Source organism: Vicugna pacos, chromosome 12, assembly GCF_048564905.1.
Source record: "Vicugna pacos chromosome 12, VicPac4, whole genome shotgun sequence".
Taxonomy (NCBI): domain Eukaryota; kingdom Metazoa; phylum Chordata; class Mammalia; order Artiodactyla; family Camelidae; genus Vicugna; species Vicugna pacos.
In genome coordinates, this window is record NC_132998.1 from 49,816,840 (window position 1) to 49,830,492 (window position 13,653).

General features: G+C 36.8%; 1 protein-coding gene across 1 annotated transcript; it reads right to left on the reverse strand.

The window, feature by feature from the left end:
- Window positions 1–6: 6 nt before the first annotated feature.
- Window positions 7–452, reverse strand: LOC102535123 (large ribosomal subunit protein eL32-like). The gene has a single exon (XM_072973926.1). It carries the CDS (start codon window positions 412–414, stop codon window positions 7–9), a length of 408 nt encoding a protein of 135 aa, XP_072830027.1. The 5' UTR covers window positions 415–452.
- Between the last annotated feature and the right edge of the window lie 13,201 nt (window positions 453–13,653).

Sequence of the window (13,653 nt, forward strand, 5' to 3'; positions counted from 1 at the left end):
AGCTGTCTATTCATTTTCTTCGCTGCGCAGCCGGGCGTTGGGACTGGTGACTCTGATGGCCAGCTGGGCTGCTCTTTCCACAATGGCTTTGCGGTTCTTGGAGGAGACGTTGTGAGCAATCTCAGCACAGTAGAATTTGTTGCACGTCAGCAGTACTTCAAGCTCCTTGACGTTGTGGACGAGGAACTTGTGCAAGACGCTGGGCAGCATGTGCTTTGTCTTCTTGTTGCTCCCATAGCTGATGCTGGGCATCAGGATCTGGCCCTTGAACCTCCTGCACACCCTGTGGTCAGTGCGCCTTGGTTTCCACCAGTTCCGCTTAATTTTGACATATCGGTCTGACTGGTGCCTGATGAACTTCTTGGTCCTCTTTTTGATGATCTCGGGCTTCACGAAGGGTCTGAGGGCGGCCATGATGCTGACTAGGAGATGGCTGCCACCTCCGTAGGTAGCGCCGAGGAAGAGCTTGTTCTTTTCCTTTGAATAAAAATGAGTTTTTAGCTATTTTTCCATACACATAATAGATTTTGTGGGTAAGGATGTAGAGAGTTAAAGAGAAAACCTTTTTTTTCTTCCTGATGAAGTATAAAGTAGGAGATTTTGACGTCTGCTGAGAATAAAAGAAGCGCCTGAGTGAAGATGAGGTGCAAGTTCTGAGTGGATATTGAGGGGAAGGGTAGAAGGAACTGATCAAGGACAAGTAAGTGTGAAGTGGATGCTGAGGTCCTACCCAAAGCTGAAAACCGTGAATTTATAGTACCGTGAAATCAAAGAATTAGGGGATTTTTTAAATCCTGTATTCTCAACTATCAAACTAGAAACAAAGAAGGTTAACTGTCACTGCTCTAGGATTTAGGTTTCGCAGGTTGCTGATGACACTAAACTTCAGAAGCACAACCTTGAAGACCAAGCTCAGCAAGGAAGGAAGGTAACCTAGGATGGGACTGATTCACCAAAGGAAAGGGGAAATCCAGGGACTGGAGGGTTTGCAGATCTGGTGGGAAGGACTGTATGAGGGAAATGAAAAAACTCAAATTTGTTTACAAAGGATGGAATGTGGAACTTTGAGATTTCTGAATGAACTATTAAAAGGATGTCCTTTGAAGGAGGGCTGTAGTGCAGAGGAGGAAGGGGTACGGTGAAAGAGGTCTAGGGAGTTTGAAGTTAGGATGTTATCTTTGTTCACATGCACACTGATACCGCCTAGAATTATGGCAGAAATATGGCAGGTCTGAAAGTCTACATTTGCTGACATAAGCTTAACAAGGATGATATAAGATAAATAGCCTTAAATGGACTTATAGGTGGATGGAAGAGTAAAGGTCAGGGGGAAGAATTAGGAAATTGAGGGAATGCCACCTCCACTGTCTCCCAATGTGTACACTTCCCCGTGGATATGGGAAAAAGAATGTCTTTCAGTAGAGAGGCTTATGGGAGTACTAAAAGTCATAATTAATCAAGGTCTGTCTCCGTGTAGCACCAATTTCCATGCTTGGTAAACAATTTCATACGTCTCAGATTAATACCAACTCAGATACATTTTGATGTAGGTTGCTAAATTTAAGTACATGATAATGATAAATCAGCAAATGCCAAAGGAAATTTACACTTATGAAATGCTCCTTTGTGCTAGTCCTCTGGTTCCTTTCAAAGACTCTCTTTCCACTGTCATCTGTGTGGAAAAAAACTTGAAAATTATCTAGGAGGTAAAAGGAGGAAGAGGTTCTGAAAGAAAAGAAGACAGAAGGCAGTTCATTATCCAAAGATAGGAGTCTTGCAAGGCAATAGGTAAAGTGGGGTTTGGAGTCGTTCAACAGAGAAAAAGGTCAGGAAGAGAAGTCTGAAAACAATAATATACAGATGCCCAGGAAAAGAAAAGAAGAAAAAGTGTGGGATGTTGCAATTCTTCAGTGACTGAAAAAACAAGAATGGAGATCATTCACAAGTGATGGCCTTCAGATATTTTCCATTCTAACTTTTGCACAAGTCATTTTTGTGTGGGGAGTACTGTACCCTGCTTGTCTTAGGGGTGTGGTAAGGACTCTATGTGAGGAGATTTTCAGCCAGTTTCAACAGTGCGGATAAATCCAGGGCTTGTTCATGGTGTCAGAAGCAGTGATGAGTCATTGTTTAGGTCCCTTCATCATAGCCCTTCATGTGTCTTTACAATTAATTGAAATGGTGATAAGACGACTTACTTTAGCTCAGTAACTCTTTTCTGGTAGGTCAGAGACAACAGTGAAGACCCCAAAACATGATTTCCTTTTTTTTTTTTAAATGGAGGTACCCAGGACTGAACCCAGGACCTTGGGTACATATTAAGCATGTACTCTACCACTGAGCTATATGCTCCCCCACCAATAATTTTACTTTTTAAAGAATTTAGTTTCTCTAACACCTGTCTCTTCAAACTCTTCATGACATGTAAATATACTCAAACTGCTGAAGAACGATTTTCCCAGCAAATTTAACTTTTAAGTGCCCAAATATCAGATCTTTTGGTCTTCTGCTCACAGTGTCTTAAATCTTGGTTCTTTTGTTGAAACTATTTGCTTTTATCAACAAGCACAGCAACACTGGTATTTTTTCCTCCAGAAAGGTTATTTCTTCCTCATGAGAGATCTCTAAACATGCATCAGGGTAAAGACATGCTTCAGAACCCTTGAAGCTCTTTTTTCCTGTTGTCAAAATGATTGTTATTTTGAAATCATGCAGCATTGTTCAGCTAGAAAGCTTTGTGAAGAAATACTTCCTTCTTCAAATGTTATTGAATTATAGTCCCTATTTTCCCTATCAGCGAAAGTGATCACGTTACCTTCAGATAAACTAATTTCATAATTTATTAATAATTATATGGCAGTAATTTGACCTGGTATGGCTATGAATGGTGAAATAAAATAAATGTTTTTATGAAAAATTCTGGTATCTAGAGAATTATATTTCTGAACTAGCCTGAAAGAGCTGCAGTCAGTTCCAGAAGGAACTGAAGACAAGGCAGCTGAAAAAGGTTGGGAGTTTGGAACAATTGACAAAAGGGAATTTTTCTAAAAAGGCAGGCAGTGGCCTTAGGAAAGGAGACTCGCTAGAGGTACTGGGTACAGGCAGGAAATAACAGAATTGCCAAATTCAGTTTTTGAGGATATCCGGATGAGACTTAACCTGGAATTATTGAGTTTAAGTCTAGCAAAAAAGGATAGAGTTAACACCTCGGGCGGTTATCAGTGGTTTGCTAGCCTGAAGGGTTAATAGCAGAGTAATGCTAATCCGAGGATGAATTGTTCAATTTTTACTTTGACGAGAATACTTCTCTCAGCTAGGTACTAGAAAGCATCAGCTGACATCTGTTAAACAAAATCTGAACTTATTCGATCATTCAAGCATCAACTGATTTACTGAATTTTTAAAAAGACTTAAAACTGTTCCAGAAAATTTCACAACTGCTTTGAGAGGAAGTGGGGATTTGTGGTGGATACTTAAAGATGGTGGTACTTAGATAATTTGAAAAAGAAAATTTGTGACATCAGGACTAGGATGAAGAAAGGCAGTAGCTAAAAACAAAACAATGGAAATCATGTTACAAATATTAGGAAGATATTGGAATGATAGATTGTTTGGATTTTTATCTGAACAGTCACAGAAAAGCACTGCACATCCTCAAATAGAAAAGTGGCACTGATTTAAGTCTTAATCCCTGACGTCACGTTGGGTTGGAGAGGATTATTTGGACAACAGGATGATGGTGGTGGCCACTGCAATTTCTAAATATCAAGAAACCTCCCCTGAGGGGCCAGTTTTGTGATTATGGAAAAGTAAAGGAGTAGGTATGAGAGACTATGGTTGCAGTTGACTGCATTTAAGCCAAGCTGTTTCCATCACTGGATTCACATAGACCCAGTCTGTGTGATGGTGATTAGGTCCACCAGACTCTATCCAGCCTAACTGAAGAGCCTTCTGGATGAAAACTTCACCGAAGAGAAGAGGGAGTCAGTGACTCAATTTGTAGATTTCAGAACCCAAACCAGGCACTTGTCATCCTTGGGGAGGAGTGATGCTGAGTACACATCGTTTTTGCCAGTTCAATTTGTCTCCTCTCTAGATCTATATTTTAAAGAAAAAACTAATTTTTTCAAAAAAGTTTCTAAGATGGGAACAAACAATTCTGCTGTGTAATCCTTTAGTAGAACATAACACAAAAAGTGGAGAGGAGCATTTTCCTTCAAAGAGTTGATGCTTCCAGGATTTGAGTGCCACTCTGCAGTATCAGCAGATGGTGGGCAAGGCTGGGAACAGCGATCCTCTGATGCTACATCACTAACCGGAGGGCATGCTTGCATTTAATGAAAAAGGCTAAGGAGGGAAAGAGGGATAATGGTACATGTGGTATGTTAAAAAAAAAAAAAAAAAGAACATGACTTGGTTTAAGTACATGCAAGATACCCGGCAGGGCCCCCAGAACTGCTTGGAGGGAAAAGGATTTTGCATAGGATTGGTCCTAAATTATGAAATAAGGTGAGGAGGGGGAGGAGCAAGAACAGGGGAAGTGATATTTTAATTGATTTGGATTACATAATGTGATAGATAGAATAATGGCTCCACAAAGATGTCCAAATCCTAATCCCCAGAACCTGTGAATGTTACATGGTGACGGGGAAATTAAGGTTGAGGTTGGAATTAAGATTGCTAATCAGCTAATCCAGGAAATTATTCTGGATTATTCAGGTGGGCTCAATCACAAGGGCCCTTGAAGGATGGAAGGAAGAAGGAAACAGAAAAAAAGAGAACCAGAGAAATGGCAGCATTAAAAAGACTCAAATTGTCATCTGCAGGCTTTGCAGATGGAAGGGGACCATAAGCCAAGGAATGCAGCAGCCTCTGGAGGATGGAAAAGGCAAAAAAATAAATTCTCCCCTGGAACCTTCAGTAAGGTTCAGTAAGGAGTGCAGCCCCGCTGACACTGTGATTTTAGCCCAGTGGGACCCATTTCAGACTCTTGTTCTTCAAAACTGTAAGATAATAAATTGATGTTTTAAACCATTAAGTTTGTAGTAATTTGTTACAATGGCAAGAAATTAATACAGATGTGAATTTATGGGAATTGATGTGATCGATTGGGGAAAGGAAAAGGAAAGAGTAAAATGAATATATTAATCTTTATTTTTTTCATTTAAATGGTCAGTTGGGAAAACTGCATCCAGAGAAGCCAATCATTAATTGGCAATGGGAAATGTTCTGGGGTACAAGATAATGAGATTCAGCTGATTTATGTTGAGTTTGAGGTAGTTGAATACCATGAAAACATAAATATCCAGGTGAAAAAATAGATTTGGATTTGGAAATTGACAATATAGAGAAGCAATGAGAAGAGAGGATTAATCTAAAGAGAATTTTAGGCAAAAAAAAAAATGGTTGAGTTTTAGAGACTTTCAGATTTAGAGGTAGATTTAAATTGTGAAAATAAAATCATAGAGCAATCAGAGAAGTGGAAGGGGAATCAATAAAGGCAGGAGTAAGTTCCAAGAGAGTTTAGAATATGTAATTGGAGTTTGGCAAACACCTGCTGAATGAATAAAAGAGAACTATCTTAGAAACCAGATAAAGGCTGAAACTGAAGTGGTTAAAAAGCGGCCGTGCTGATCAAGTGTGGTGAAACTGCTCCTAGACAACATTAAAGACCTAGAAATGGACTAGTTCATTATATGTTCCCCAAAAACCCACAGATTGGATTTTATGTCCTGAAAAATGTCATCTAACAGTACATGTGAGTGCTTGTTTCACTATGCCCTTGCCCATATGGGATGTTACAATTCAAGGAGGTTCTTAAGTGCATCCAACTAAATTGAGGTATATTCCTTTGTGTGTTATCAGTCAATGTATGACAAACTCTTATTTTATATTTTTATACCCTTCAGTTCCCAGCACGATCCCCTTCCTTTATGCTTTCCCTCCTTGTGCTCAGTGTATGTCCTGCCAATCATACCTCCCATAAATTTCTTTACTTTATCTGTGTCAATATAAAATAGACAGTATTGCTTCATGTGATGCATATATACTTATACATGTATATGTAAATTATGTCTCACATAAATATCAGATTCATGTATAACTACATGTGTTGTATTGTATTTCTTACCTTTTTTGTTCAGCTTATATAAAAATGAATTACAAAATAAATATATTGGAATTATTCTTTTTTTAGTACCCACCTAGGTTATCTAGTCTTCTATTGATGGATATCTAGAATGCTTCCAATTTTTTACTACTACTGTGGTTCAATGAACATTGGAGGGAAAAAGAACTTCTATTCTTATAGAGTTAGGGTAAGAATTCTTTACAAGTACATAAAAATCTATCTCATTCATTTAAAAAGCCAGTATTATTAAAAATAATTTGTTGATGGACATTTAGGTTTCCAATTTTTGTTGTCACAACAAAGAAATCATTCAACTATGTACATTTTGGTGCTTGTCTGTGAATATTTCTCTTGAATTGTTTCTTAGAAGTAGAACTGCTGAGTCAATGGAAATGTACAATTTTATTTTGATAAACTGTCAACTTGTTTTCCAGAAATGGTTTTTCCAATTTATATTCCCACTAGAAGTGTGCACAAGTATTATCCCTTGTAAACTTGCCAAGGCTGGATATTATCTCTGTAATTCTTGTCAAACCTACGAGAAACAATTCTTTTTAATTTGCATTTTTCTTATAACTAGTCATGTTGAACATCTTTTTATATATATTTATGTAGACATTTGTGACTATCCTTTGTGACTTGCCTGCTTATATCCTGACCATTATTTTTATGTTTTTTTTAATTGACTTTAGGAACTCTGTGTGTGTATATACATATTCTGGATAGTAATATATATAATATATACACACTATATATAATATATATATATATATATATATATATTCTGTATAGTAATCTTTGTTAGTAATAATATAGAGCAATAGTTTTCCCAGAACTTTGCCAAAATTTTAACTTTGTTCATGATTTATTATGTTTTAGGGAGGTTTTAGTTTGTATAAAATAAAATCTGTCAGTCTTTTCTTTGGCTTTGTGTTTTACTTAGGAAATACCTCTACCAATATTAACTTGTATTTTCTTCTACAACTTTTGTAATATTGATTAACCTGGAATTTAATAGGCACACAGGTCTCTTCTGTTTTCCTCCAATATGTGAATCCAACAGTTCAAATACTAGTAATTGGATAGTCCACATTTTCATTCTTACTTGAAATGCTGTCTTCACCACAAAATAATTCGGATATATGCATAGATCTGTTCATGGATGCTCTTTGTAACATAGTTTAGCTTCTGTTATTCATGTCGTTCCTCATTACTTTCACTTTAAAAAAAGGTTACGTTGTTCATAGCATCCTTATTCTTTTAATGAACTTTAGAATTTGTTTTTGGCTAATTTCTTTCGTCATTGATGAAGGTGATAAACGAAGATTTATTCATTTTTTTTTTTTATTGCTCATGATACATCTCTCCCTTTTACAGCTCTTTTAGGTCTTTCAGTAAACTTTCAGTTTATTTTTAGTCCCCATTCTTTGGTGTTTTATGGTTTTTCATTATCATCCTTGGTTATTTGTATTTTCAAATTTTCTTATTCTTCTTCAGAAATATTTGACAACTAAGAGAAAATCTTTTAAAACTATGTATTAGGTTAAAATGTGTATAGTGCATTTCTTATAATTTATAATCTCCTCAGTGTATTATTTATTTCTGAAACGTGGGAAAGAATGTGGTTCTTGTTTCAAAGATTTGAGGAGTAAACGGGCTGTAGAAGAGGTGAGAGTGTATTGGGAAGCCGTGTCATTCCATAATTCACTGTAGCCTGTCTTAGAAAGAACTGAAGGCTACCTAATTTTGAATGGCAAGAGCCAGATAAAAGTGTGGGTTGCAGAGCAGTTGGTAAGAAGTATGACTTGATCCTAATTAAGCATACCGCCAGAACTTTTCTGGATGCCAGAGTTTATGCAGGGGAGGAAACCTGCTGTACAGTTTATTCTCATATTACACTTTTAACTAAATCAGGAAGACAGCTGAGGCTAGTTCCCAGTGAGAGCTGTCAAGCCAGTGAGAATAATTTTATGAAAAGGGTTGGGACTACTCCATAATTACAGAGAAGAAATTCTTCAGTAAAGAGGAGAAAATCCATGCTCGGATTGCATCCAAATATAATGTCCTTGATCACTAATCTTCCAAAGTGAAATTATAATAAACCTTAGTTTTCCTCTTCTTGCTTTTATGATTTGCAGAGGGACTCATTCAATTTCTCACAGTTCATCTCAACCCCAACATTATTCAAACACAAGCTTCCCTCTCCAAGGTTAAGTAAACCAAAAAGTTGACCAATATATTAAAAACTGCACACTTTAAACTGAGACTAATCTGAAGAAGTAAAACAAATGCCCACTTCTAAAATAAACTAATTTATAAAAAAAAAGTAGAGAAACTTAAAAAAAAACTACATAAATGTATTAAAGTTCAAGAAAACTAGAGTAGGGAGTCTTTAAGATGAAAAAATATATATTTGGAGATTTAAAATATGACTGCTGGATTTTGAAAACGCAATAAAGGAAAAAAACTGTGTATTGAATTATACAGAATACTGGCAATATATTAGTATTTTTACCCTCCCAAATTAAATAGAAAAGAATGTAATGATAAGCAGAACAGATATTACCCAAAAACACAAATGACCAAATTTACATTGCCAATTCTTTTCCATGTGTATGCTGCAGCCAGGTGTCTTAAGATAATGGATCAGTGTTTCTTTATGTTAGTGATTATAGGTAAAGAGAAACTTTCCAAACTGAAATGCACAGAGAGAAAGAATAGTAATAATTTTAAAAAGACCAGAACATTTAAGACTGTGAGACAACTTCAAAAGATATAACATACACATTTCACTGGAATAGCAGGAGAAAAAGAAAACACAGCAGAAGAAATATTTAAAGTAATCTCTGAGAGCTTTTCAAAATTAATGGCAAACACCACAGATCCAGGAAGTTCATAGAATACAAAGCAGGATAAATATTAAGCATCTGCATTTGGGTATATCTTTATTCAAACTTCAGAAAATCAAGAGAAAGAGAAAATATTGAAAATATCCATGGAGGAGAGGTGGGGGAATGCTACCATAGAGCATAGACTTATTTATACACAAAACCCCACAATGATGGAGTAGCTCTTAATGGCCAAAGCCAGAACAATTTGAACAAAAAGAAAAAATAAATATTAGATGACAACCCAAACTATGAAAGAGCCAATACAAATATAAATAAATGAATAAATAAATAAATGGGGAGAAGAGGCAAATTTTCCAAGCAGAAGAATTCCAAGTAACTTATGGAAATACTCTGCCCTCAAGGAGTCAGGACATAATTCCCCACTCAAGTGTGATCTGTCATAGTGACTTCCAAAGAATATGATATGGAAATGGGAAAAAAAAAGTAATTTTACAGTGGAAAAATCTGACAAAGACTACCTCGGCCAAGTAGTCAAGGTTAACATCAAGTGATAAGGATGCTGATCAGTGATACCACTGATACGATGGGGTAAGAATCAGACTTTACCTCTGGGGTCTTTTTTCCCCCAAACCCATAACCTCAACCTAACCATTAGAAAAAAAAATCAGAAAAATTCAGATTGAAGGGCATTTTACAAAATAGCTGACCAGTACTCCTCAAAGCTGGCAAGGTCATCACTAATAAGGGAAGGCTGAGAAAATGTCACAGTCAAAATGAACCTAACTGAGCATGACCACTAAATATTGGTGATAGTCTGGATGGGATCCTGCAACAGAAAAACAGACATTAGGTTAATAACTAAGGAAATATGAATAAAGTATAGCCTTTAGTTAATAAGGTTAATCAATATTAGTTCATTAATTGTGACCGATATAGCATAACAATGTATGACGTTATTACTGGTGGAAATGGGGTGTTGGTGCATGAACATTCTTTACTACTGTCTCAATTTTTCTGTATATCTAAAACTATTCTAAACTAAAATGTTTATTTTAAAAAAACCTGTCCTGGGACAGATTTTTCTTTGATTTGTAATTCTATGCTGCACATCATTTATATAGTATAGCCTAAAATAGAAAAGCCACCAAGATGGTCTTTTCCTAATGTAGTTTGTAACTAAATATGCTGGAGAGAAGATCAACGGGAGAAAGAATGTCCTTGTGGTATTACAGTCAGAGACCCTGCAGGAAACTGCAATATTCCTGGAGAGTTTCCCCAGAGAGCACAGAGAACTTCGTGAACCGGGATTGCTGCGCTTGGGGCCCTGAGTTTACCTTTTTTTTGGCAAGTACCAAGGTGATTGTTATTTACACTAAAGATAATGAATCGGTGCTTTATCACGTGATGTGATGTAATATAGATTGCTCCAGACTCTTTCATCTCTAACCCTCAGATACAGTCATTGAGTCCAAGGTTGCTATTCAGTCTAACTGAACCATGACCAGCTCATATTTCTCCATCTCTTAGAGGTTTTTATAAAGGACCTTGCTTACATCCACAAACTGCCCTACGAAGAACTTATGATCCGTAAATTTCCCTGACCTGGATGTTTGGAGTATCGAGATAAAAAAGATAGACATGCTCCTCTTCCTGATACAGATTTAGTCTGGTGAGAAAGAGAACTGTTAAACAAATAATTATGCAGACAAGTAATCAATTATATAAGTGATAAACGTTATGAATGAAGAACTAAGGCTATAACGGAGGGATCTGTCCCATGTTTGTGATTCTGTGTTGAGGGAGGTGTCAGTGAAGGATTTCATAACAAAAAATAATGTTGAATCTGAGACATCAAGGATAAATTGAGTTAGCTAGATTAAAGCTGTTGAGTTTAAGGGAGTGTCAATCAAGACAGTGTGTGGTTTATAAGCAGAGGGAACAGCACTGCAGAAGCTCTGTGTGGAAAAACCCATTGGAGGATATCCTTTTAGAGAAATTAAGAATTGAGAAGTGAGTTATCCACTCAACAAAAATTTATTCCATCCAGGTTTTTGGATGGAAAGTAACTCTATGGTGAGAGCTTAGAAAGGAAGAAAGGAAAAATATGTTAGTATTAAATCACTTGTCATTAGTAACCTTACTATTTCCTAATAATTACAGCTTCATTTCATAAGGCTTATAAATTATACCATTATAACCTGTTCTTGAAATGTTCTTCAGGTAAGACAGTCTTCTGGATTTTTTGCTTTGTTCTCGGGCATTTTTGATATTAGAGAAACATTAGATTCTCTCCAGGCTTCTAGAAGCTCATGTATATGCCAGGATTTCTCAAAGATTTAATTCCCATCATACATCCTTCAGCAAATTCCTTTGCAAGTTATTTTATCATCCTCTGGATAATTCATCTGGTCTAAGAGAACTGGCCTCATTTTGAGATGCTGTTATGTCTCTTTAAATATCTTCTGTTCTGGCTTTCAAATCCCTCTTTTTGGTATATTTATTCTATTCTTTAAATATAGTTATTCACCTTGTGGGAGAATACAAATGCAAAAACTTAAGTTTCATTTTTTTTCTCATAATACCTTAACGTTTCCCCAAGCTGTTCCTTCTTTGGTTGTCTTTTTGCTCCAAAATATGAGCAAAAAGTTGTTTTGGCTGTTTTTAATATTTCTGTAATTTTAAATGAATTGTGACCAAGGCTTCCTGAAAACATTCCTAAGTGACACTATTTTATCAGTGTCATTAATGTGTCTCTTTAACTTGAATGTTTCAGGAAGCTTTCTTTGTGTGAATGTCATCCTTATTGTTTCTGCCCCCATATTCTTTCCCTTCAGTAGCTCTTCCGTAATGATGTAAACAGAATTACATTTTGTGGAACATTTTGAAACCTCTTGAGGTCTTCCCTCTTAGGTTCTGATGGCCTGAATCCATTTTCACTTTGTTCTTTAACAAAATAATAACATTTCCTTCGAAAATTTGAAGAATGTTGTCCGAATGTGCCCAGGATTTTCCTTTTGTTGTTATTTTCAACTCGAAGGTAGCACTGTTTCCTGTCCCCAAGGTTGTTGTCACTTCTACTTTATCAACCAATTTTTCCTTCTTGGTCATTATTAAGTTCAGAGCAGCAATTTCCTGAGTTGCTTCCACTACCCTCTAAGAGGTAAAATTGTCAGTAGAAACAATTTAGCTAACTATTTTGTCAGTCCAGGGTACTCCTGCCAGTTTAGTGGCCTGAGAGCATTTTTTTTGGTAGCCATTTGGGTAGAAACATTATGATACTAACTAAGCTATAATATGACACCATAACTCACATCGTATTCTACTACAAAAATCTGTAGAACAAAGACAAGTTATTCTTACTATGGCCTACAAGGTTCTAGATAATCCAGACTTGTGTTCCTCTCCAGCTTCAACTCGTTTTCACCTCTGGCTCACACACTTCACCTTAGATGTGATCTGATGACACAGCAAGCTCTTTCCTTCCTGGACGCTGTTATTCCTACATTCTGCAGAGCGAGTTTCTTCTTAATCTTTACGTGTCAGCCTAACATTTACTTTTCTACAATAACCTGCTATTGATTCTCCTCATACCACTTATTATAATCTGAAATTATCCTTATGTATTTGTTTGTTATGTTACACCAATGAGAAAGTAAATGTTAAGAGGTCGAAAATCTTGTGTCTTTCTGTTACTGCATACTCATGCACAGTAAATCCTCAATAAACAATTGTTAAATAGGTAAATAAAAGGGAGGGGAAAAGGAATGCATTTGAAGTACAACAGAGCATTCTCACTGAGAAGAGCAATGTTCTGCCCGGCCTCAGGTGAAACTGCTTAACCAGAGCCTAGCCTGCTGGGATATTATCAGGGTCTAACTGATCTGGAGAAGGGAAATACTCACCCCCAGCCCCATCTGTTTATTCTGTCCCACTTTGGGGGTGGGGTGGGGACTGAGAAACGTGTGAAGTTCACAGTCCAGAGGCATAGGTTCACTAAAAGACAGAGACCTAATCATGGGATTACAGGATGCCTCCCTGAGCACACCTGCCCCTCCCACACCTCACTGCCACATTACTAAAGGCCTACTTACAGCAGTTCCTTTCACCTGGTACAGCAAGCCTGGTTATCAAGGAAAAAATCAGTAAGGATACCAAAAGACAAAAAACACAATTTGAAGAGACAGAGCAAGCATCAGAACCAGGCATGGCAGAAATGTTGGAATTATTAGACCCAGAATTTAAAATACCTAAGATTATCCTAAAGACTCTACTGGATAAAGCAGACAGCATGAGAAAACAGATGGGCAATGTAAGCAGAGATGGAAATCCAAGGAAAGAACCAAGAAGAAATGCTAGAAATCAAGAACACTGCAACAGAAATGAAGAATGTTTTTTGATGGGATTCTTACTAGACCGGACATGGCTGAAGGAAGAATCTTGGAGCTAGAGAATATACCAGCAGAATCCTCAAAGAGTGAAAAGCAAAGAAAACAAGGACTGACTGAAACAGAAAAGGAGATCCAGCCTGGGGGATGACTACAAAAGGTGTGACACATGCATGACGGGAATACAAGACGCAGAAGGGATAGAGAAAGAAACAGAAGAAATATTTGAAACTACAATGACTGAAAATTTCCCCAGATTAATGACAGACACCAAACCACCCATCCA